This window comes from Abramis brama, assembly GCF_963993115.1.
Source record: "Abramis brama genome assembly, chromosome: 20".
NCBI classification, from domain to species: domain Eukaryota; kingdom Metazoa; phylum Chordata; class Actinopteri; order Cypriniformes; family Leuciscidae; genus Abramis; species Abramis brama.
The window spans coordinates 23,912,417-23,938,096 of NC_139982.1; the positions used below are offsets into that span (position 1 = coordinate 23,912,417).

Sequence of the window (25,680 nt, forward strand, 5' to 3'; positions counted from 1 at the left end):
GTTTCTTCGTTATTAAACACAGAACATCAAAATTTCAAACCTAAAAGCATTTTAAGTAATTTTGGCAACGGCTGAAGGGAAGAAGCATTATGTGGTCACGTGATCTTAGGGGCGTGACTTCTTGAAAAAACATGGCCGCGCCCAGAGAGATCATGTTGTATTAATCTATTTGTGAAAGATCTAGACATTAATAGTACAAAACATTCATACTTCAGTGTGTTTTCTTAAGACTGAAATGACAATGAAGACCTTTTGCGGTCGTGCAAATCCAACAACCGGAGCGCTAGACTGGGTTGAGGAAAGCGAGGAGTATGATTACCATCAGGAGATTGCGAGGTGTGTAATCCATCTCATGTAACATCACCATACTTACACAACAACTGATATTTGCCTCTTTATGTAGAAGTAATCTATGATACTATTCCAAAAATTAAACTTTACTAAATGACGTGAAAATTCTAGACAGTGACTTGCTAATGTTGTTCTAACACGTGGACGTGTCGGTAACTGTGCCAGAATATCAATTACACTTAATCGAATTGTAGTCATGTGCTATCTTGTCATGGGACATTATTTGTACATCGCTTGATAATGGTTTGTGTGTCTCCTACCTAGGTCCTGCTATGCAGATATGCTCCATGATAAAGACAGAGTGAGTTTTGTTGTTGGACACATACATACACATAATACAATTACATAAAGAAATACTGTAAATCAAAATTATGGTTCTAATTTTTTTTTAGCTCCTATAATGAAGGGCATTTTGCATTGAATTCATGTTCCACGTGAAAAAGAAAATCAGAATTTTCATTTTTTGGGTGAACAATCAAGATTTGCTTAATTTGACATTTTCCAAAAGCATATGGACTGATAATGATCTGGTTTTAAACAGAGAGAAACTTTGCTAAATTTTAATCATTCTGCCTTGTGTTCCTAAGAATGAGAAATACTACCAAGGCATCCGGGCAGCGGTGAGCAGAGTGAAGGCCCGCGGTGAACGGGTGGTGGTCCTGGACATCGGCACTGGGACGGGTCTGCTATCCATGATGGCTGTGACGGCTGGAGCCGACTACTGCTATGCCATAGAGGTACTTACTAATGCTCATGTATTGAATGTCGATTAATAAGATGGAATTTAGCTGAAGACAAAAATGTGAATACCACACAGGTGTTTAAGCCCATGGCACAGGCTGCCACTTCCATTACGGAGAGGAACGGCTTCTCGGACAAAATCAAGATCATCAACAAACACTCCACAGAAGTTACGGTTGGACCAGGTTAGATAACAATCATTATACTTATTATCCAGGTAGATCCGACAAGTTCTGTTCATTTGTGTTCTATAGTAGTGATTTTAAAACTGATCATAACAGTCATATGTCGATTGGTTGCAACAGCATTCAAGCAGTATTAAAATATAGGATCAAATATATAGTATAACTATCTATTGAATATAACGTATCATTGTGCAGCACCAATAGGTACTTAAGGATTATTAAATATATAAATGTATTAATAAATAATAATTAATAAATAATATTTTTTTCTATGATAAATATTTGTGAAAATGTTAAAATTATATACCTATCATTTGAATATACTGTATATTGTATATTTTTTAATACATAATTTTGTAGGGAGCCCAGCACATGGCATGCAGACAAATATATATGTATACGATATACATACTTTTTCCCCCATGTCACGTGCGGGGCTCCGTCATTTTGTATATTAAATACTTTTCATAAATAATAAATAATACTTTTAAATATATATATAATTTTTTTAAAATAATAGTATTTATATATATATATATATATATATATATATATATATATATATATATATATATATATATATATATATATATATTTTTTTTTTTAAATTTATTTATAAATATATATATATAAATATAAATATATATATATATATATATATATATATAATTTTTTTAATAATGAAACATTAAAATTATATATAAAAAATGATTTTATAAATTATTTGTGTGTGTGTATATATATATATATATATATATATATATATATACAGTGAGGAAAATAAGTATTTGAACACCCTGCTATTTTATCACTCTGCTATCACTTAGAAATATGACTAAATATGATTATATAAATATGATGGAAATATGATATCCACTGTGAGAGACATAATCTAAAAAAAAAAAATCCAGAAATCACAATGTATGATTTTTTAACTATTTATTTGTATGATACAGCTGCAAATAAGTATTTGAACACCTGAGAAAATCAATGTTAATATTTGGTACAGTAGCCTTTGTTTGCAATTACAGAGGTCAAACGTTTCCTGTAGTTTTTCACCAGGTTTGCACACACTGCAGGAGGGATTTTGGCCCACTCCTCCACACAGATCTTCTCTAGATCAGTCAGGTTTCTGGGCTGTCGCTGAGAAACACGGAGTTTGAGCTCCCTCCAAAGATTCTCTATTGGGTTAAGGTCTGGAGACTGGCTAGGCCACGCCAGAACCTTGATATGCTTCTTACAGAGCCACTCCTTGGTTATCCTGGCTGTGTGCTTCGGGTCATTGTCATGTTGGAAGACCCAGCCTCGACCCATCTTCAATGCTCTAACTGAGGGAAGGAGGTTGTTCCCCAAAATCTCGCAATACATGGCCCCGGTCATCCTCTCCTTAATACAGTGCAGTCGCCCTGTCCCATGTGCAGAAAAACACCCCCAAAGCATGATGCTACAACCACCCCCATGCTTCACAGTAGGGATGGTGTTCTTGGGATGGTACTCATCATTCTTCTTCCTCCAAACACGTTTAGTGGAATTATGACCAAAAAGTTCTATTTTGGTCTCATCTGACCACATGACTTTCTCCCATGACTCCTCTGGATCATCCAAATGGTCATTGGCAAACTTAAGACGGGCCTTGACATGTGCTGGTTTAAGCAGGGGAACCTTCCGTGCCATGCATGATTTCAAACCATGACGTCTTAGTGTATTACCAACAGTAACCTTGGAAACGGTGGTCCCAGCTCTTTTCAGGTCATTGACCAGCTCCTCCTGTGTAGTTCTGGGCTGATTTCTCACCTTTCTTAGGATCATTGAGACCCCACGAGGTGAGATCTTGCATGGAGCCCCAGTCCGAGGGAGATTGACAGTCATGTTTAGCTTCTTACATTTTCTAATGATTGCTCCAACAGTGGACCTTTTTTCACCAAGCTGCTTGGCAATTTCCCCGTAGCCCTTTCCAGCCTTGTGGAGGTGTACAATTTTGTCTCTAGTGTCTTTGGACAGCTCTTTGGTCTTGGCCATGTTAGTAGTTGGATTCTTACTGATTGTATGGGGTGGACAGTAGAGGTCTGCACGGGCTTTAAACTGAAGCCCGAACCCGGCCCGTACCCACGATCATTTAACCCGACCCGACCCGACAATTACATTTACATGTTAAGCCCGAACCCGACCCGAACCCGAGGTCCACTCTATTTCTCACAGCAAATAAATACCATTTTTGAGAGAGAGAGCCTGTGTGTCTGTGGTCTTTGTAGCCTATGCACACATTGCACATTGAGAAGAAAGCGAAAACATTGCAAAGCGAGAAGAAACCGCTCTGGATGAAATGTGAATTTTAAAACAAATTAAATGAACAACAGCAATAACTTAAATAAAAGTGCTTTAAAAAAAAACATTTCGTTTGTATATATATATATACAAACGAAATGTTTTTTTTAAGCACTTTTATTTAAAATATTATTTTAAAATATTAGCGAGAAGAAACCGCTATGCACACATTGCACATCATGCGCACGCAACTTTCTCTCTCTCGCGTGCCGGTCACCACAACACAGCAAGCAGGCAAAGCACACGGCACGCAAACTATATATAGCCTATATAGTTTTTCTTAGTTACAAACCCGAACCCGACCCGAACCCGAGGCTGTTCAATAAACATTAACCCGGGTAGCAGACCTCTAGTGGACAGGTGTCTTTATGCAGCTAACGACCTCAAACAGGTGCATCTAATTTAGGATAATAAATAGAGTGGAGGTGGACATTTTAAAGGCAGACTAACAGGTCTTTGAGGGTCAGAATTCTAGCTGATAGACAGGTGTTCAAATACTTATTTGCAGCTGTATCATACAAATAAATAGTTAAAAAATCATATATTGTGATTTCTGGATTTATTTATTTATTTTTTTTTAGATTATGTCTCTCACAGTGGACATGCACCTACGATGACAATTTCAGACCCCTCCATGATTTCCAAGTGGGAGAACTTGCAAAATAGCAGGGTGTTCAAATACTTATTTTCCTCACTGTATATATATATATATATATATATATATACATACATACACGCATATATATATCTATAGATATATATATATATATATATATATATATATATATATATATATATATATATATATATATATATATAGATATATCTATAGATATAGATATATAGATATATATATAGATATATATATAGATATATATATAGATATATATAGATATATATATACTTATAAACGTAAGCGAATTGTAAATATTGTAATGGACAACCTCATTTCTACCACCTTGAATGCCTTGCAAATATAATTGAGTTTGTATCTGCAGATGGAGACATGCAAGAACGAGCAAACATCCTTGTCACGGAGCTGTTTGATACAGAGCTGATCGGAGAAGGCGCGTTGCCCAGCTATGAACATGCACACACACACCTTGTCAAGGTAAATAAATACAGTTGTAAATTGCAGTTATACATTTTGCTGTGTCTTTTAAGTGTTTAATGTTGCTGCTCTCACTGGCACAGGCAGGTTGTGAAGCTGTGCCGCACCGTGCCACGGTCTATTCCCAGCTGGTGGAGTCGGATATGCTGTGGAAATGGTCACAGATGCAACCCATAGAGGTGGATGGGAACAAACTGCTGCCCTCTTCTGCTGTAGTGGAGTGTGCAGGAGCGCCCTCTGTCTGTGACATCCAGCTTAGCCAGGTGCCTCCAGAGTCTTTCATTCCCCTCGGGCCCATCTGCACCATGTTCAGGTACAAGTTTGGATGGTAGTTCAGCTCACTAAATTAAACTGGGCCATTTTTTGCATAATTAACTGATCTATTTTTCTACTCTAGTGTTGATTTCAGCAAACCGGTTAGCAGTGCTGCTCAGTCCTACACGGCACAGTTCAAGGCCCAGACCAGCGGGAGAGCACAGGTGGTCTTATCCTGGTGGGACATCGACATGGACCCTGATGGCAACATTGTGTGCACTATGGCCCCTAGTTGGACCTATTCAAAGCCTCAAACTTATCCTGTAAGTACTGGTGCTCAGCTGCTAATATTAATGAGCGAATATCAAGAATCATCTTACTTGACATTAGCTTTTGAATGTCACATTGCTAAAAATTACAGTATTAATTTACTATAATATAAACATTTGGGGTGGAATGTCTTTGGAAGAGGCCCCTCTAATACGAACACTGTATTACTTTGACTTGGTATAAATATATTTGATAATATCTTGCATCATGTGATGTTCAGTGGAGGGATCACTGGATGCAGAGTGTCTACTTCCTCCCTGCAGAGAAGAATGTTTCAGAAGGAGAAGAGCTGAGCTTAATCGTCTCCCATGATGACTACAGTCTGTGGTACAACCTTACGAACAGGTAAAGATGCTTTCAGTCAGTGTTTTAGACATAGAACATGCCCTCGGTTTTAAACAGAACTATCAATGAGGAAGACGGTATTATATTTTTGACAGTCTGTTTTTTAGTGAACAAAATGTTGTCAAAGAGGCGCAGTTTCGGCCGTCCTGCAGCTGTCAGGCCCATCTGGTCTGGACGAGGCCTCGCTTCGGGGAACTAAACGACGAACAGAGGACTGAGAGTTATGTGAACGCATTACGCAGTGTAAGTTATACTTTTACATTCACTGTTGATTTACTGTTTTCTGCTTTCTGGCGATGGCTCATAATTTAGTGTGTTTGCATGTATGTTTGCAGATTCTGAAACCAGACAGTGTGTGTTTATCTGTCAGTGATGGGAGCCTGTTACCTATTTTTGCTCATCTGCTTGGATCTAAAAAGGTGAGTAGCCCATGTTTTTGCTTGAGTCTTAAGATTCACAAATTTAGTTCTGCTTCAAAACCTGGTGATCTGCCTTCTCCCTACACAGACACTTCTGAGGCAGCATCATGGAAACTCAGAATTAAATTAAGGAAATTATTAGCAACTCTCTATACACATGCCTTGCAATTGACCAACAGTGTTTGATGATAGCATGATAGTAAGCTAACAATTCCATATTGGGTAAATAATCTGTTTTAAATGAAAATGGACTATTTTTAGTGAGTAAATTAAGTAAACAATAAGCAACTCTATGCACTACACGGCTTACAGTTGATTTCAATAGAGTTGGATGTTAGCATGTTGCTAAGATGATGATGCAATATTAGGTAAATAATTTCTGAGTCAAATTGAACTATTTTTATCAAGTACCTTATAAATTTTAACTAAATTATAAGCAGCTACAGGATTTTCAATTGAATTGACCAATTGAGTTTGATGTTAGCTTGTTGCTAAGCTAACAATGCAATATTGGGTATCTGTTTTAAGTGAAAATGAAATATATATAACAAGTAAATTATACATTTTAAGTAAATTATAGTGCAACTGTACTACAGAGTTTGATGTTAGCATGTTGCTAAGCTAACTACAGAAATAATCTCTTTATTCTGGGATTGCGTTTTCTGTGAAGGATAAATAGTGCTGCCTTAAAATGTAGCATTGAAAGCATACCTATGACACCTTAAAATACTGTCTAGGTAGGCAGCTTACTAAGTTTTGAAACAGAACATACTGTATATGAATCTTTCTTTCTGTCTTTTCAGGTGTTCAGTTTGGAAAACTCTGGAATGGCAAAGCAAGTGATTGAACAGGTGAGATTTTGAAGCTAAAAAAATCATTGCCCACATGAGTTCAGACAGGATTGGTACTGAAACATTTGATCTCCTGCTCACAGGTGTTACATACTAACTCACTGAAGCATGGTGTACAGCTGCTGGGAATACGACCTGAGCAGCTCTCATTAGCTGATTTAGAAGGAAATCAGGTACGAACTAAATGAATCTGTGTATACACACCATGATACCCACTATATATGTACTTTACATGCATTTGTTGACTTGATTTGAAGGCTCTGCAGAATCTGACTTAAGCACATATTTTTGCAAGGATACATTCAATTGTGACAGTAAAGGCATTTATATTGTTTCTAAAGATTGTGAATTCAGACAAATATATCAACTTTCCACAACTATTGACAATAGTAAGGAATGTTTCTTGAGCAGCAAATCAGCATATTTAAATGATTTCTGAAGGATCATGTGACACTGAAGACTGGAGTAATGATGCTGAAAATTCAGCTTTTCATCACAGGAATTAATTCTATTTTAAAATATATTAAAATAGAAACGTTATTTTAAATTTGTAATACAATTTCCACAATATTACTGTTTTTACTTTTTTGGATCAAATAAATGCAGCTTGAAATCTCCCTTCAGATTTCCGTATTGATGGGAGAGCCCTACTTCAGCACCAGTCTTCTGCCATGGCACTCTCTGTTCTTCTGGTATTGTCGCACCGCTGTGGCCCAGCTGCTTCTGCCCAACGCTGCCATCCTGCCTCGTGCTGCCACACTTTACATAACCGCTGTTGAATTTCAGGTCAGTTATTTCTTTTGGATACATGTCGGATATACTAACTTCTGTATTATACATTTGCAGTCTAAATGTGTAATTTTTTTTATTTTGAATCAGGATCTGTGGCGAATCCGAGTTCCCTGCGGTACTTGCGAGGGCTTTGACGTCAGTCCTATGGATGAGATGATTCAGGTAAGTACTAGTTACAGGTTTTGGTCTGAACTCAGTCTTGAATTTAACAATTAACATGACATTTTAATGCATAGTCAACAACATGACATAACATGCTTTTGCGATTAACTCCACCCACAGAAATCTTTGGATTTCCGTGAATCCTGGGAGGCAGAGCCACACCCACTCTGGGAATACCCTTGTCGTGCCCTAACAAAACCACGTCCAGTCATGACGTTTGACTTCACACAATGTGTTCCTGAGCAACCAATCAACAGTGATGGAACTGTGCCATTCACAGGGTAAAACGAACATATTATAACTATTATTATATTGCATAATACATAATATAATTATTATATCAGATAAAATATAAAATATGTATATTTATAACAGAATTAAGATATTAAATTATTATAAATATGCATTTATTTATAACATAGACAAATGTAATCAATTTTGTTTTAGCATGAATTTTAAATGCTAAAATTAAAATTAATCTTGTGTAATATGTTATATTATATGTTAATATAAATAATGTTTATATTACTGTATAAAATAAAATATATTATTATTGAAATACATTACCGTTCAAAAGTCTGGGGTTGGTACGATTTTTGGAAAGAAGTCTCTTCTGCTCACCATGGCTGCATTTATTTGATCAGAAAATAAAGTAATATTGTGAAATAATATTACAATTTAAAAAACTTTTCTATTTTAATGTATTAAATGTATATTAAAATGTAATTTAATTCTGTAATGGCAAAGCTGAATTTTCAGGAGTACTCCACATAATCCTTCAGAAATCATTCTAATATGCTGATTTGGTAAAGCATTTCTTATTATGATGAAACATTTCTTTAGGATTCTTTGATTAAAATATTTTTAAATACCAGCATTTATTCTTCCCTTCTTCATTCTTTTCTACCATTATAAATGTCTTTACTGTCATTTCTGATTAATTCAATGCATCCTTGCAGAATCGGAAGTATTAATTCTTTTAAAAAAATCTTACTGACTCTAAACTTTTGAGCAGTAATGTAAATAATATATATATATATATATATATATATAATTAAAAATACACCCCTAATAGATATTGTATATGTGATGCTAGCTACAACAGCAGTGCTCTTACCTGATACTGATGTTTCAGGAGAGGACGCTGTCATGGTGTCGTTCTCTGGATGGAGTATCAGCTGACTGAGGACATCACCGTAAGCATGGGCCTAACCAAGCCAGTCAGTGAAGAGGTATTTGCTAAATGTTATCTTGTTTATTGTACAAACAATATCTGCATTCAGATGAAATTTCAGTCTTCGTACATTTTTTTCAATGGAAATTCAAATAAGACCGTAATAATCAGGTGTCACTCTCTTGGCCTATTCACCTAAAGTTTTTTTTCCTCATTTAACAGGGAGCTTGTGTGTGGAACCCACACCGAAAACAAGGAGTGTTCTTCTTCAGATCTGTGAGGGAAACTTCTGGGAATGGAAGGGAAGGTCTTTCCTACAATTTAACCTTTGAACCTCATACTGGTGACATTAAAATGGACTTCTCTGTCACCGAACCTTGACCAATGACAATATTCAAGACTCAAGTGAACCAGGTCATCAGTATGTTTGCATTTTATTCCAAGACATTGCTTATCCAAAGAGTTTTAATGACTGTGAACTTCTTACACCACAATATTCATGTTCACAGTGGTGATGATTTAGTAACTTATCTAGACAATCTGATGTGTAATAAGGATTTTAAATACATCCGATCAGAGATATTACTTTGTGTTGTTTGCAGATTCATTCTGATTGCATACTATATAGTAATAGTTCAAACTGTATGGCACTACACAAGTCCCATGATGCTGTTTAAAGTAGTGATAATATGAAATAGGTTGAATATACACCGATGAGCCAAAACATTGTGACCACCTGCCTAATATGCTGTTCGTCCTCTGTGTGCTGCTGAAACGGCACCGACCAGCCGAGGAATGGACTCTATAAGACTCCTGAAGGTGTCCTGTGGTATCTGGTACCAAGACCTTAGCAACAGATCCTTCAAATTCTGTAGGCTGCGAGGCCGCAGTGGATCAAACTTGTTGGTTTAGCACATCCCACAAATGCTCAGTTGGATTGAGATCTGGGGAATTTTGAGGCCAAGGCAACACCTTGAACTCTTCATCATGTTCCTCAATCCATTCCAGAACAATGTGTGCATTATCCTGCTGAAAGAGGCCACTTCCACCAGGGAACACCATTGTCATGAAGGGGTGTCCCCGTGATGTAAAATCGCAACTCATCGGGCCAGGCGACCTTCTTCCATTGTTCTAAGGTCTAGTTCCGACGCTCGCGTGCCCATTGTAGGCGCTTTCGATGGTGGTCATCATAGACACTCTGATTGGTCTCTGGCTACGCAGCAGAGTGTGATGTTGTGACATATTCCTCCTGTAACCATCATTAAGAATTTAAGAGCGTCACAGTAGACCTTAAGTTGGCTCGTACCAGACAAGATAGCTTTCGTTGCCCTTATGCATCAATGAGCCTTGGGTGTCCGACAACCTGTCACCGGTTTGTGATTTGTCCCTCCTCAGACCTCTGTTGGTAAATTCTCACCACTACCCAGACCTTAATATGTGGGTCCTTGTTAGATGTTCAACGATATTCGTTTCACCTGTGACTGTGCATAATGCTCTTTCATCAGTATATATGAATATATAAGGCAAAAGTCCATGTATTATTTTAACAAATTTTATTAAGCATTTAATTTTAGCTTAAAATAAATCACATTACACTATACAGAAGGCAAACTGCTTTGGATTTTCAAATAAAACAAACTTTACTCAAAACGGACTTTCCTTGCTTATACATGAAGATGAGACTGATATAATCCAGAGATTCATATTTTCAACATAGTCATCTCTCTGAATATTATTTGACACATTTAAAGACTACAAATCTGATGGTAAGAGATGTTTACAACCAAACCATTCAATTGACAGATGACACTCTGTGAACTATGTCCCTGTTGATTACACAGATGGAAATGTAATCTGGGCCTTGATGTTGCAGAATCATAACGGAATGTAATAATGTCTCAAAACTGAGTGTCTATGCATCAGCTATATCAGTGTTGGCCAGCAGAACCTTCTCTCCAGGTTTAAAGGCAGGCATGCCCATATATGGACAGCTGGCACATCGGAAGGCATCGCCCAGATAACACTAGAGAGGAAACATAAGTCATAATTTATACAAAACTTATAAGTACAAAGAAATAAATTTAATGATAGAAATACATACACTTCCACAGGCTGATTTGGGCTGGCTGGCTTTCTGAGCGGCTTTCTGAACAGCTTTACTCTCCTGTTCCAATTCATCAGCAAGACCACAAGTGCTACAGACCAAGAACGGTCCTGTTAGTAGATGGATACAATGTTTACAGCTTTATATGTTGTTTAATTTGAGGTAATCACCAGTTTTTGCAGGCTTTTTTCTTCTTTTTGGAGTCATCTCCACAGGAAGCCTTGAGGGAGGACGGGTCAGGCTTCTTCAGATCATCAGCATCCAAAAGTGCATCTGAATCCACCAAATCCTAGAGAAGTGAAGGAGCAAAATAACGTGCTGGGTATGGGTACTTCACAAAAGGCACAAGACTGAATAGATCATTACATACCACATCATCGTCATCAATATCATTGGCTGATAGAGTCCACTTTTGTGCAGTCCTTGGATCAAGAGCGGGTTTCTCTGCAGAAATCAAGTGTTGTTAATGCATTGATTTGCCCCTTTTTAATTAATTGATACATCAACATCATTCAAAACCTTGTATAAAGTAAAACATGAGGATTTTGACTGAATTTTCCAATATTATAACACAACGCTTCCCCACCATTGACAGAATTCTCCAAGTGGAGATTTTTGTGGAAATGATCAAAAAAGCTGGCGTTGGCTGGCAACTTTTTAAAATAAACACTGGCAGGGAAAGAGTTAAATTGTCCACTGCAAAAACAATCTATCTTTGAATAACGGTGTGAGGAATCATGCACAATAAGACCAGAATACGTCCATAGGGTCAATTTTGACCTAGTGTTGCATTTAATGTGGAAGTGCTTAAAAACCACAGACCTGTCTTAGTTGTTTTCTTGCCAAAGGAAAGTTTCAGTTGCGTGGAGGATCCGACCTCAAAGTTAGGTTTAGATGCTGACATTCGCACCCTTGAAAGCGTGTTTCCCTGGAAGCCTGAGCGCTCTCTCAGAGCTGCGGCTGCTTCTGGGCTCAGCGGCTCCGTCTTCACCTGTGAAAATTAAACGCACTTTAGTTTAGCTGGCGTGCAGACTTGAGGACCATCTGAATTTAATGCACTTTTTATTTGCTCATTGTATTTTAGAAAAAGACTGTTTCAGTAGGCCAGTTCAAAACTGGTCAAAAGTAATATATACTATCCCAGTCCTATACTGAATCAACTTAATAAAATCACTGAATTCTGACCTCTGTGACAGACATTAATCCACACAGTTTAAGAGCTGACATCAGTTTCCCAGCGGTCCTCACACTACTGTCTTCAGAACCTGAGAAGAAACGTTACAAGGCACTGATTCATTCCACTTGAGGATGTTGTACAGACTGTGGCGTTGTGAATTCGATACCTGTTACTGGCTCTTCTAGCACAAGTTTCCCTCCAGGTTTCATCACTCTGGCGATCTCAGCCAGCATTTCAGAACTGTGGATTGGTGAGCTATCAGCCAGAAGGCCTGAGAGAACCCAGTCATAACTTGAAACTGCATTAGAAGCTAAAACAGACAGATATGAGGTGTGTTAACATTTTTGGGAGAATGATTCCTTTAATTCTTTAACTCAGGCATAAGAGTTTATTACTTGCGAGTCTCAGTCTGTGTACTTACAAAGTTGTAGTCTCTCCATGTTCTCCAAAGACACCAGACTCTGGTTACCAACAATAGAGCCAATAGTTTCAGCAAACTCCTTGAGTGCAGTGGAAGATGATGGCTGAGTCCATATCAGCAGCACCCTGTCCCCCTCCTTCAGTCCAAGGTCTGCCATCACCTGATACTGGTAATAAATAAATATATAAACATTACTATTTTAATGCTTTTGAAAGAAGTCTCTTATGCTCATCAAGCCTGTGTTTATGTGATCAAAATTACAGAAAAAAAAAAAAAGAAAGTAATATTGGGAACTATTATTACAATTTAAAATAATGGTTTTGTATTTTAATATACTTTAAAATATAATTTATTGTTGTCATGCAAAGCTGATTTTTCAGCATCATTACTCTATATTTTCATCATTACTATATATATATATATATATATATATATATATATATATATATATATATATATATACAGTGAGGAAAATAAGTATTTGAACACCCTGCTATTTTGCAAGTTCTCCCACTTGGAAATCATGGAGGGGTCTGAAATTGTCATCGTAGGTGTATGTCCACTGTGAGAGACATAATCTAAAAAAAATATCCAGAAATCACAATATATGATTTTTTTAACTATTTATTTGGATGATACAGCTGCAAATAAGTATTTGAACACCTGTCTATCAGCTAGAATTCTGACCCTCAAAGACCTGTTAGTCTGCCTTTAAAATGTCCACCTCCACCTCCTAATTAGATGCACCTGTTTGAGGTCATTAGCTGCATAAAGACACCTGTCCACCCCATACAATCAGTAAGAATCCAACTACTAACATGGCCAAGACCAAAGAGCTGTCCAAAGACACTAGAGACAAAATTGTACACCTCCACAAGGCTGGAAAGGGCTACGGGGAAATTGCCAAGCAGCTTGGTGAAAAAAGGTCCACTGTTGGAGCAATCATTAGAAAATGGAAGAAGCTAAACATGACTCTCAATCTCCCTCGGACTGGGACTCCATGCAAGATCTCACCTCGTGGGGTCTCAATGATCCTAAGAAAGGTGAGAAATCAGCCCAGAACTACACGGGAGGAGCTGGTCAATGACCTGAAAAGAGCTGGGACCACCGTTTCCAAGGTTACTGTTGGTAATACACTAAGACGTCATGGTTTGAAATCATGCATGGCACAGAAGGTTCCCCTGCTTAAACCAGCACATGTCAAGGCCCGTCTTAAGTTTGCCAATGACCATTTGGATGATCCAGAGGAGTCATGGGAGAAAGTCATGTGGTCAGATGAGACCAAAATAGAACTTTTTGGTCATAATTCCACTAAACGTGTTTGGAGGAAGAAGAATGATGAGTACCATCCCAAGAACACCATCCCTACTGTGAAGCATGGGGGTGGTAGCATCATGCTTTGGGGTGTTTTTCTGCACATGGGACAGGGCGACTGCACTGTATTAAGGAGAGGATGACCGGGGCCATGTATTGCGAGATTTTGGGGAACAACCTCCTTCCCTCAGTTAGAGCATTGAAGATGGGTCGAGGCTGGGTCTTCCAACATGACAATGACCCGAAGCACACAGCCAGGATAACCAAGGAGTGGCTCTTTAAGAAGCATATCAAGGTTCTGGTGTGGCCTAGCCAGTCTCCAGACCTAAACCCAAAAGAGAATCTTTGGAGGGAGCTCAAACTCCGTGTTTCTCAGCGACAGCCCAGAAACCTGACTGATCTAGAGAAGATCTTTGTGGAGGAGTGGGCCAAAATCCCTCCTGCAGTGTGTGCAAACCTGGTGAAAAACTACAGGAAACGTTTGACCTCTGTAATTGCAAACAAAGGCTACTGTACCAAATATTAACATTGATTTTCTCAGGTGTTCAAATACTTATTTGCAGCTGTATCATACAAATAAATAGTTAAAAAAATCATACATTGTGATTTCTGGATTTTTTTTTTTTAGATTATGTCTCTCACAGTGGACATGCACCTACGATGACAATTTCAGACCCCTCCATGATTTCCAAGTGGGAGAACTTGCAAAATAGCAGGGTGTTCAAATACTTATTTTCCTCAATGTATATATATATATATATATATATATATATATATATATATATATATATATTAATAATAATAATATTTATTTAAATATATATATATATATATATATATATATATATATATATATATATATGGTACTGTATATTCTATATAATGTACTAGTGTTCCTTTAGCAGACTAGCTCATAATCAGATACATGTATTAAGTTTTATCTCTTTGCCAGATTCTGTCCTAGATACACTAACAATTACAAATGTCCATTTACAGTTAGATCGGCTGCATCATGATGACGGTGCAGTTACAACACAACGTAAACAGACACCATTGTGCTCTGAGACAGTGACATCACCTTGCCAATGTAACAAAACAGCTTTAACGTGCCATTCAGTTTAGCCAAATATCAGAAAACCCATCCACACAACAAAATGTTCACAAAGACAAGTTTTCTGAACAATAATAAACAGCTGTCCTACCTGTTTATGACGTTAAAAAATGTGTTTCCAACACCGGTCACGATGGACGTCGCAAGTTGTTATGTAGGCGTCGCGCTTGGATGATGATGATGATGATGACGACATCTGCTGTTAGAATAAGCCAAACCAGTAGAATGGCAATCCACGTCTTATCTCATAAACCTTCTCTGATTGATTAGTATAATGGATAGTAAAAACGGTTTTCATGTCTCAACTTTTTACTGTGTATTATCAATTCAATGGATATTAACATTTCGTAGTGTCATTATTTAGGTATTAATTATCGCCCATTTGACGACTTTGTTACGTGGTACATGTTGCTTTTCTCCGCGCTGACTACAGTTGGCCAATCATCGTCGTCTGTGGTTACCTGTGTAATACATTTACAAAGACTACTTAGGCAGATAAATATTTTTTGTGTGTGTCAGATTGTATTATATTTTAATTAATAGATGTTTAATTTCATGTGCTTCATAGTATGCAAGTACCGACAGTGCGACATAATTGTATCAAGGTTTGAATGCGGATCAACGGCGAATTGCCGTATTTGGGCCACCAAGAGCCCCCTAGAGGAAGAATGATATTAGCAAGAGTTCATGGCGACATATATATTTTTTTACAGTCTATGTATTTGTAATCATATAGGATGCATGCGCAGTCCGCTGTGGTTGGATATGGCGGCGCTGGTTAGAGCACTGAGAGCTGGAAGGGCCTTGCGGGGTCTCGGCAGCGGTAAGCGGGGGACAGTGACAGGGCTTCGGGCTTCTTTAGTCCACAGTCGTTATGTTTAAAAAGTTGACTTTAGTCACTGGTGACAGCTGCCGATGGTGTATCTTGTAAATAGTTCTGCCTGCTTCCAAGTAAGGCAAATGTAAGTCAGCTGGGCGACTAGAGAAGGTGACCATGAAGGACAGGATTGCGCGTGCAAACAAAGAGTGCACATGACAAACCATAACATTGAAGGTTGAGTAATTCAGCTTGATGGCACATGCATATTGAAATAATGGTGAACATCAACTGAAACGTGTGCAATTGCATTACATAGAGATAAGCTTTTCCAAATGTTTTTCAAAAGTAAATGATTTGCAAAGCAGGGAATACAACTGAATGCTAACATATTTGAGATTATTTCACTTTTATGAATCTGATCCATTATATAAGAAAATAAACTGAAGGCTCAGCGGTGCAGACTTTTTTAAATGTTGGATTGCAATGCATTTATTACTATAGAGCATGTTTTATGATCTAATTATGGAGTGTTTTGTTGCATGGTAATTATTTTATGTTATGCACTATTACAGTTGCAGTTCAAGGCACAGTCAGTGCCCAGTGCAGAAATGTGAGACGTGGATTCCATTGTGCCACCCTGTTACGATTGGCCGATGACTCTAAAAGTGGCACATCTGTACCACCTCCATCCTTCCATGAGGTTCCCACAGCTGGAGAGAGCTCATCTTCTTCAGAACCTTCAGAAGATGGCCAGCCAAACACCAGGTTAGAGCCCCAATCCACCAGACCTGATGGAATTTAAGTTGAGTTAAATTCATCAAACATGGATCAACCCTGCTGTCATTTAATGTAACCTAGTCCATTTGGCATCTCAGTTATCAAGATCAGAGTGGCGAACACGGCGAAGACTATGAGACTGAAGAGCAGCTCCAGGTTCGCATCCTGACCTCGGCTCTGGAGTTCGTTCCGGAGCACGGCTGGACTGTGGAGGCCATCGCAGCTGGAGCAGAGGTTTGTGTCTTAACGCTAAAGAACACCTCAAGTATTGTAAATATTATTAGACAATATAACGGTAATTATATGCTTTGTGATTCAGACTCTTGGCCTGTCATCAGCTTCCACTGGGATGTTCAACAATGGAGCCGGAGACTTGGTCCTGCATTTCGTTGCACAGTGTAACGCTCAACTTGCCGATTCTTTGGCAGAGCAACATAACCTGGTCCAGCTTGGCCAGGCGGAGTGAGTTTAATATAATATATTATTTAATATGCTAGTATTATCGAGAAACATGATTTGTGTCATTGTTAAGGTGTGAATAACAGGGGTTAAGAAGCTACTCCTAAAAACTGCTTTTTATATAGATTTTTTAAATGGAAATTTTAATGGATGTGAGACGTGGATTTCATCGTGCAGCCATGTTACGACTTTCCAATGACTCTAGTAAAAAGTTACTTAAATCTCCTTGTGCTGAATTTCTTTAATAGATGTGTTATTTAGAATTTTTATGTAGATTTTTTATATTTTTATATATAACATTCAATATTATATTATATTGTATTGTTGTGGATTTAAGTTTTTATGTACATTTGTACATATTATAGCTACATATTATATTATTGTGGATTTATTTATAATTTATTTATAATTATTTTGGGTAAATGATAATATCAGTGGTTTATTTATGATTATTTGGGGTAAATTATCACATCAGTTACATAAGTTTTTATGTAAAAAAAGTTATGTTACATAACATTATAATACATTATATTATTGTGTTATTATTGATTTATGTAAATTTGTCCCCCTACATGTATTATATTATATTACAGTGGATTTATTTATTTATGGTTTATGATTATTTTGGGTAAATGATAATATCAGTGGTTTATTTATGATTATTTTGGGTAAATTATCACATCAGTGGTTTATTTATGATTATTTTGGGTAAATTATCATATCAGTTACATAAGTTTTTATGTAAAAAAAAAGTTATATTACATAACATTATATTACATTATATTATTGTGGAGTTATTTATGTAAATTTGTCCCCCTACATGTATTATATTATATTACAGTGGATTTATTTATTTATGGTTTATGATTATTTTGGGTAAATGATAATATCACTGGTTTCAGTTGTTTTGTTGTAATTGAAATTACAGGAATCAATCATGCTTGAATGCTTATTTGAATAATTATTATATTATAGTGCGGATAAATAATTATAAATATTATCAATTGTGAATTCAATTGTTTAGGTGTTGTAATTAAAACCTACATGTATTTTTGTATGTGTTAGATCAAAGGAAACGGCAGAGTTTCTGAGAGGCGCAGTAGAGATGAGACTGCGGATGTTGACTCCTTATATTGACACGTGGCCTCAGGTATGCGCTGCCTCATGCAGTCTCCTCTCTCAAAACCTAAACTTCAAATGCTTAATCTTTAATAAGCAATAATTTATAAAAAAAATTATGGAAGTAAGAAAGAAACACTGTGTTGTTTATGTCTCCTCTACTTTTGCAGGCCATGAGCATCCTACTACTGCCACACAACATCCCCGACAGCCTGAAGCACCTGTCCACGATGGTGGATGACATCTGGTACTACGCAGGCGATCGCTCGACAGACGTGAGTGGCTTCTCTGATCTCACTCGCCACCGTCCTCCTTTCTTTGGTCTGCTAATCCACCTGTATTTCTTGTCTGTCTTAGATGAACTGGTACACGCGGCGGGCGGCACTGACGGGGATCTATAACACCACAGAGCTGGTGATGGTGCAGGACTCGTCTCCGGACTTTGAAGAGACATGGGCCTTCCTCGACAATCGCATAAAAGATGTAGTTAACATGGCGAACACGGCTAAACAGGTTAACTGATGAAAGACAGACAAAATGTGAACGCTGCCAAAACGTGATCAGCAAATATTATTACTAATATACTGGGTAATCTTTGTATGGTTTAGGTGCAAGCCACAGGAGAAGCAGTGGTTCAGGGACTCATGGGAGCCGCAATTACGGTAACCAGGCTAAAATACAATTTCCAGATAGAAATATATCAGCCCTAATACCAAGTCTGCTATTTCAAGTTGTTGGTATTTTAGTGATTAAAAAAAAAAAAAAAAACATGCTTAAAGGTACTTCTACACGACAATGATGTACTAGAAATGTAAGTTTATCCTTAGCATTAACTGTTTCCCTACCACCTTTTTTTTTTTTTTTTAAATCAGGGTCTTGGTTCTTTCTTTTGATATATTGCATGTTCAGATATTCATACAACAAAACATTCTGGGTGCCATGAATGTGAGTATGATCAAGAATGCTGGTGGTGGCTGGCAACTTTTTTTTTTAAAAACACTGGCGGGGAAAGAGTTAAAACAATCCATTCACACGGATCTGTGAGAACGACTAAAAACGCTGTATTCTGCTGCCAGGCCAGTAGTTGGCGATGTCACCTTGTAAAGAATCACTACATGCCTATAGAGAGCCTAAGTCCCTCCCCTCCGCTTCCGGCTCATGGGACCTTACTTCGGAAAAAATATGTATGGTAGTCAATGGCGAGAGACAACTTATCTTTTTATTCCGTCTGAACTGTGCTGAATTACACATATGATGTTTGTCAATTTAAAAGATAATTATGAAAGTCAAGAAAGTCGGAGTTTGTCATAAAACAGAAGAGTAACATTTAGTTTTATGTGAAAATCGCTCAATGAACTACATCTCTCGTCTCGCACTATGTACGTCATAAGATCCGTTGCTCGTATGTGTGCAGTCTGGTACAAAACACTCAGGCATGACGGCGTAACGTTACGATTATAACGTAATACTATAGAAACAGACAGACGTTAGCTTCAGTAAAGTTAGCTTCATTCATTGAGAGAAAAGGTATGACGTCACACGTGCGCCTTTTGGGTTTGTAGTCTCTGTAATTACGTATTTTCACAGTCTTATACCTCAACAGTTTTACATCAAACTGCGACTTTCTTGACTTTAAAATGTATATTTTAAATTGACAAACATCATATGTGTAATTCAGGGCACAATTCAAACGAGATCAAAATATTTGTTGTCTCGCGCCATTGACTACCATACAATATTTTTCCGAAGTAAGGTCCCATGGTGGTCAACCGGAAGGGGAGGGACTCTATAGACTGAACACATATTACACACATGCATAACGTCACCGTTTTCACAAATTTGCATTTGTGTAGTTTACACAGAGACAATAACGTTATAGTTTTCAAAAATTTACACTTTGAACCCCGTTTTAAAAAGTTTGCTTTTTCAGGCCCCCGAAACGCCGTTGTCGTGTAAATGAAAGGCCAAAATGCATTAAAAGTTTTCCGTTTTTAGTTGAATATGGTTTGAATTTTAATTTGGTAAATATTTATTTAAATATTAAAAACATTTTGATGTTATTAAATGTTTAATGCTAGAACATTACAAAATCACTGAAGCCATAATATTTTATTTATTAATTTAATTTAATTTTTAATAGTAAGCTTTCTTTTCTTACAGCTGAAGAACCTAACAGGGATGAACCAGAGACGATGAGTTTCTTCTGATGTTCCTGCCTTTGTTTTGTCTTGTCTTCTACTTGACCCCTCGACTGAGCAGCGCAAATGTCTGACAGCTCACTCACCCACTCTAAACCAACTAAACATGATAAAATGATCACGAAGAAAGTGTTTGTGCTACGATACAGGGTCGATAATCACACCCTTAGCACTTTTAAATGGGCCAGCTGGGCCGTACCTAATACCTCTATTTGTATCGTAACCTGAGCCCAATGAGGAGACAGTTTTCCTTTCAGACATTGCAGTCTGCTGCCACACTCTCTGCATTTGTAAAAAAGTAAGAATATGAATGTAAATTGTATTTGAGAGTCCTATGGTCATACAGTTTGTGTCTGACTCATTGGCGAGTCCCTTATTAAAAGAAATAAAGGGTAACCTATTTACAGAACAGTGTCTCAGTCTGTTATTTTTGATGTTGCAGATTCGACCAACTCTTACAAAAATGTTGTAAAAACTTCCATATTAATAAATATTATGATTTTACAGTAGTAACCATAACTGTAGCGAACATGATATTATCACAATGACTTAATTAGTTGGTGGGTTTAACAATGCATTGTTTTAATAATGTATTGTTCCAAGTCCACAGAAAGACATGTATGACTTTTATTCTAGGTTGACGCATAACGGTTTCTGAGGACTTTTAGTATGTCTAACCGGAAGTGGTACTGCAGTGATCCGGATGCTAACGGAACGAGGGCGGCCAGTGACCAATGAGCTGCTGTCGTTTGTTATTGTGCTGAAGAAGCGCTCGATGCTGGATCGAATGAAAGACAGACCGCACATATAGTTCGTTTATTTATTATAGTCTTAATCTTGAGCTAAATTTCACTATGCCATATGCCAACCAGCCCACAGTGAAGATCACGGAGCTGACGGACGAGAATGTGAAGTTTGTGATCGAGAACACGGATCTCGCGTGAGTGAAGTGATCATTTAGCGTTTCAAAGCAAGTGTGTTATAATGGCATTGAAATTATTGTTTATTATGTTGTTACTAACAGAAATATGATCATTTTAAATACCGCGTAACAACATGTAAAAACTATAGTATATGCATCTGGCAAGAATCATAAGAACCATTATTACCATCACTTTACCATGGTAACGTTACCACCATAGTACGTTACACTTTGCTGTCCCATGATTTTGAAGCATTAAAGCAGCACAAATCCCGAGCTTTGATATATATATACTTTTTTATTTGCATTTCAATATGATAAATATTTATATCATTATTATAAATGTAATAAATTAAGTGTTAAAAAATATACATATATATGACAGACTAAAACCATAAAGATAAAAGATTGAATATAACATATATTAATATTATATATTTCAAATTAAAACCATAAATATAATTTTATTTATTTAAAACTTTTTTTAAATGAAGTATTATAATATTAAATATGTTTTATGTTCATGTTTAATGCTAGAAAATTGTAAAATCACTATTAACAAGGTTTAAACTGTGTTGGACCTGCTGAGGCCAATGATCAACATTTTATGGAGGTTAAGCACCTTTCATTGACCTTTTTAACTAATGTTCGCTCATTAATTGAAAAACCAAGAAAAGGGAAGAGTTTCAGGCTCTATTTGTACCCTGTTCATAGGAAGTACCTGTTACCATTAAATGTTTTTTTTTTATATTTCTGTATTTTGTTTTTTATTCAGGGTGGCGAACTCTATTCGTCGTGTGTTCATGTCAGAAGTTCCAACCATCGGTAAGGATCAAACCATCTCAGTCTTCTAGATGGTTTTATTTCTAGCCCTTCTAGATAGTTTTTATACAGATAAGTTCATGTAATAATGTGTTTACATGATTAAATCATGCACTTTGTCTTTTCGATCTGTTAATCTGATGTAATGTGCTTGTTTGCCAGCTATCGATTGGGTTCAGATCGATGCCAACTCCTCTGTGCTCCATGATGAGTTTATTGCACACAGAGTGGGTGCGTTTGGATAAAATCTTTCCAAATCTTTCATTTCATTCTTCTTATAATGCATAATGCGGCCTCTCGAAGTTATCATGCTCGTCTTTTACAGGGTTAATTCCACTCACAAGTGATGACATTGTCGACAAGATGCAGTACTCACGAGTAAGTATTAAACTCTTAAATGCATTAATTGTAGAGAAGTGGAATGTAACATTTTGCTTTCTTTGGTTTCCCATTAGGACTGCACATGTGATGATTTCTGTCCGGAATGTTCAGTTGAGCTCACGCTTGACGTAAGATGTACAGAAGATCAGACGCGACACGTGACCTCACGAGATCTCCTGTCCAATAACCCCCGGGTCATCCCTGTATGTATATATTCTCCTCCCAAACTCAAATACAGACAATGCGTTTTCTGATGTGCTGTATCTTGTTCTTCAGGTAACATCCAGAACTCGAGACAACGATCCCAATGACTACGTAGAGCAGGATGGTGGGTCCAGTTCCTCTGTATAATTTTCTGTATAATCACTCAGATGTATTTGCATTCATCATTTGGGGTTTTCCACAGACATCTTGTTGGTGAAGCTGCGGAAGGGTCAGGAGCTGCGTCTCAGAGCGTACGCTAAAAAGGGTTTTGGCAAGGAACACGCCAAGTGGAATCCCACCGCAGGGGTGGCGTTTGAGTATGACCCAGACAATGCGCTGAGACACACGGTGTACCCACTTCCACAGGAATGGTATGGTTCTTATGCAAGCCTCTAAAATGCGAGTAAATCTTCAGGCTAGTCGACTAAATAATGTCTAGCGTTAGCCATTGGCTAATAAATAGTTAGATTTCACTCGCCAGTGTTTGAGTTGGAGGCTAAGTATGAGTTTAGCACAGAACACTCTGATTGAGCACTTAAGAGAGTTTCGCTCTTCGTCTTTAAAGCACACTATTGCAGTTTATCTTGTATCTGACGCACCATAAACTGTAGTGTGAAGGCGCTTAGCTGAGAGCACTCTCTGTTTCTCTCACACATGCAAAAAGAGAGAGTGAGAGTCTTACATACCACGTAGAATTGACCCGCTACATGCAAATTATATTCTCTGCTGTATTTTTCAGTCAAAACGGAGTTCATTTGGAATTATTCAGCCTTTAAGAACAAGCAGAAGCCACTGCCGACTTCTTCAGAAGTGGGCGGATCTAATGCGCATTCGCTCACCTATTAGCGTCCCTCAGCAGATCAGTTCGAGCGAACGCAGATAACGTGATTTACTTATTTATTATGTACCTTATGACACATTGGTACATAAATTAACAAACTGGGAAAATCTACCAGCCACAAATGTTTCTCACTGGTCATTAATTTTTTTTTTTTTTTTATTAAATAATAAATTATATTAATATTAATATTTGTGTTTGTGTATATATATATATATATATACACACACACACACACTGTCAAAATGCCGGACTTGGCAATTATTCATGCTAACACAGTCAGTTATGTTCAAAGTGAACGTAAACGGTTGAGAAAGAAAACGCATATGTAATAGACCTGTATGTCAGGCCTTAAAGTGACAGCAGCCTAATATACCTGCTGCCAAATTATGAAATAATATTAAAAATATATATATGGCAGTTTTCCCCCCCATTGTATTGATGTCAAAATTGTGGCCAGTAACTTTGGAAAACCACTAGCCACAGTGGATGGTGAGCATAAAAAGTTACTGTCAAAAAATTTGATGTATAATTCTGTACCTTTCTTTGATTGTCAGGCCTAAAAGTGAATATTCAGAAATTGAAGATGATGGTCAAGCTCCATATGAAGCTCCATATGATCCTAATGGCAAGCCAGAAAGGTAAGGGAGCTCATACATACTTGCATAAGGATATATGCAATGGAATTAGTGTCCCTCTGTCGCACATATTTTGAAAGTGTGTTAAAATGTAGACCAGTTAATAATGCACAAAAAGACTAAATAACTGCAGTATTCTGTTTTATATTAAGAGGAATTTCTTAAATGTGTTTTTTGCCTCCAAGCAATATTGTGTTTTGATATTTTTATTAGTTTTATATAAATAAATGTAAAGGCAACACATTTAAGAAATTCTTCATCATATACAAACAATTTGCTTTTATTCAAAATCATATTTGTTATTTAATTGACATTGTAAATGCATCATGTGCTTGCAAATTGAAAAACATTGTGAAATAGTTAATAAAAAAAAGCATGTCAATACAAATAAAATAAAATTTCCATTAAGGTTCTATTACAACGTGGAGTCCTGCGGTTCACTTCGGCCAGAGACCATCGTCATGTCGGCTTTTGCTGTCCTTAAGAAGAAACTGAGTGATCTGCAAACTCAGCTCAGCCACGAAATTCAAAGCGATGTGCTCACCATTAACTAAACTGATAAAATACTGCTTTTTTGGATCACGTTTTTGGGAAAATATATTTTTGCAGCTGTTATTTGTTTCTTTGCATGAAACCTGTTATGATGGAGAATTCTATTAATAAACACATAAAAACATTGTCGTTTCATTCCATAACTAGCACAATGTGGGGGGGAAAAAAACACTATGAACACCAGAGGGCAGGGTTTGTGTGAAAAATATTTAAAGAGGCCATTCTGTTCATTAATACATGATTGAAACATAAAAAGACAGCGTGTATGGTCATGACAAGGCATAGAACAGCATGCTGATAATGGGAAGATTTTATTTCAAGCAAAACAAGCCCTGAAATGGATGTAACAAATTTACATAAAGCCTCCCCGAGACAAACTATGTAAACAAAACACATGGCTACGTGAGACAGATTGACAACAGATTGTGCAATCATTTATTCGTCCCGTAAATTTTGGTTGTTTCAAATACATGAGTGTCGAGGGATTTCGAGGAAAGTGCAGTCACAAAAAAAAAATCTCTCTTTGATTTTAACCATGAATTCTAGTTTAGCACAAAATTACAGCAACATAGATCAAGTGAATGCATTCCTCACAAGTGTGTGAGACAAATATGAAGAAAGAGAACTCGTAGTCCAGCTGTAATTAAGCAGGAGATCCTGTGTGTCTTCATATAAAATGCGTTTTTAAAATCGAATTCTGCGTAGACAACGATTCGACGCTGTCATTTTTGCCATAAATATAAAGTATCTGTTTTCTGATATCGTAAATTGTGAATGTGCGG

At 37.1% G+C, this 25,680-nt stretch overlaps 4 protein-coding genes across 5 annotated transcripts; 3 read left to right on the plus strand and 1 right to left on the minus strand.

Annotated features, from left to right (window-relative positions):
- Positions 1–107: 107 nt before the first annotated feature.
- prmt7 (protein arginine methyltransferase 7) lies at positions 108–10,691 on the plus strand. Of its 2 annotated transcripts, none has more exons than XM_084094289.1 (17): positions 108–336; positions 616–652; positions 939–1,088; positions 1,169–1,277; positions 4,601–4,713; positions 4,797–5,026; positions 5,111–5,291; positions 5,519–5,643; positions 5,751–5,886; positions 5,979–6,062; positions 6,866–6,913; positions 6,997–7,086; positions 7,538–7,699; positions 7,793–7,867; positions 7,988–8,148; positions 9,003–9,099; positions 9,264–10,691. In XM_084094289.1, exons 1-17 carry the CDS (start codon positions 236–238, stop codon positions 9,420–9,422), a joined length of 2,058 nt encoding a protein of 685 aa, XP_083950415.1. In that variant the 5' UTR covers positions 108–235; the 3' UTR covers positions 9,423–10,691. The 2 variants fall into 2 exon arrangements, with proteins under 2 accessions (XP_083950415.1, XP_083950414.1); XM_084094288.1 differs by having other exon boundaries at positions 116–336; positions 5,739–5,886.
- ciapin1 (cytokine induced apoptosis inhibitor 1) lies at positions 10,580–15,377 on the minus strand. The gene is made up of 9 exons (XM_084094293.1): positions 15,260–15,377; positions 12,744–12,909; positions 12,489–12,632; positions 12,331–12,410; positions 11,968–12,136; positions 11,516–11,589; positions 11,316–11,434; positions 11,143–11,236; positions 10,580–11,064 (listed from the first exon to the last, which is right to left on the minus strand). Exons 2-9 carry the CDS (start codon positions 12,898–12,900, stop codon positions 10,954–10,956), a joined length of 948 nt encoding a protein of 315 aa, XP_083950419.1. The 5' UTR covers positions 12,901–12,909; positions 15,260–15,377; the 3' UTR covers positions 10,580–10,953.
- Positions 15,378–15,864: 487 nt separating this feature from the next.
- Positions 15,865–20,950, plus strand: coq9 (coenzyme Q9 homolog). The gene is made up of 9 exons (XM_084094589.1): positions 15,865–15,991; positions 16,561–16,753; positions 16,864–16,999; positions 17,085–17,227; positions 18,290–18,374; positions 18,514–18,618; positions 18,701–18,856; positions 18,952–19,005; positions 20,504–20,950. Exons 1-9 carry the CDS (start codon positions 15,910–15,912, stop codon positions 20,537–20,539), a joined length of 990 nt encoding a protein of 329 aa, XP_083950715.1. The 5' UTR covers positions 15,865–15,909; the 3' UTR covers positions 20,540–20,950.
- A 282-nt stretch (positions 20,951–21,232) lies between these two features.
- On the plus strand, positions 21,233–25,023 carry polr2c (RNA polymerase II subunit C). Its single transcript, XM_084094166.1, has 9 exons — positions 21,233–21,481; positions 22,239–22,288; positions 22,448–22,516; positions 22,611–22,663; positions 22,741–22,869; positions 22,943–22,994; positions 23,073–23,241; positions 24,266–24,349; positions 24,756–25,023. The coding sequence occupies exons 1-9, from the start codon at positions 21,396–21,398 to the stop codon at positions 24,898–24,900; spliced, it is 837 nt and encodes a 278-aa protein (XP_083950292.1). The 5' UTR covers positions 21,233–21,395; the 3' UTR covers positions 24,901–25,023.
- Positions 25,024–25,680: the final 657 nt, after the last annotated feature.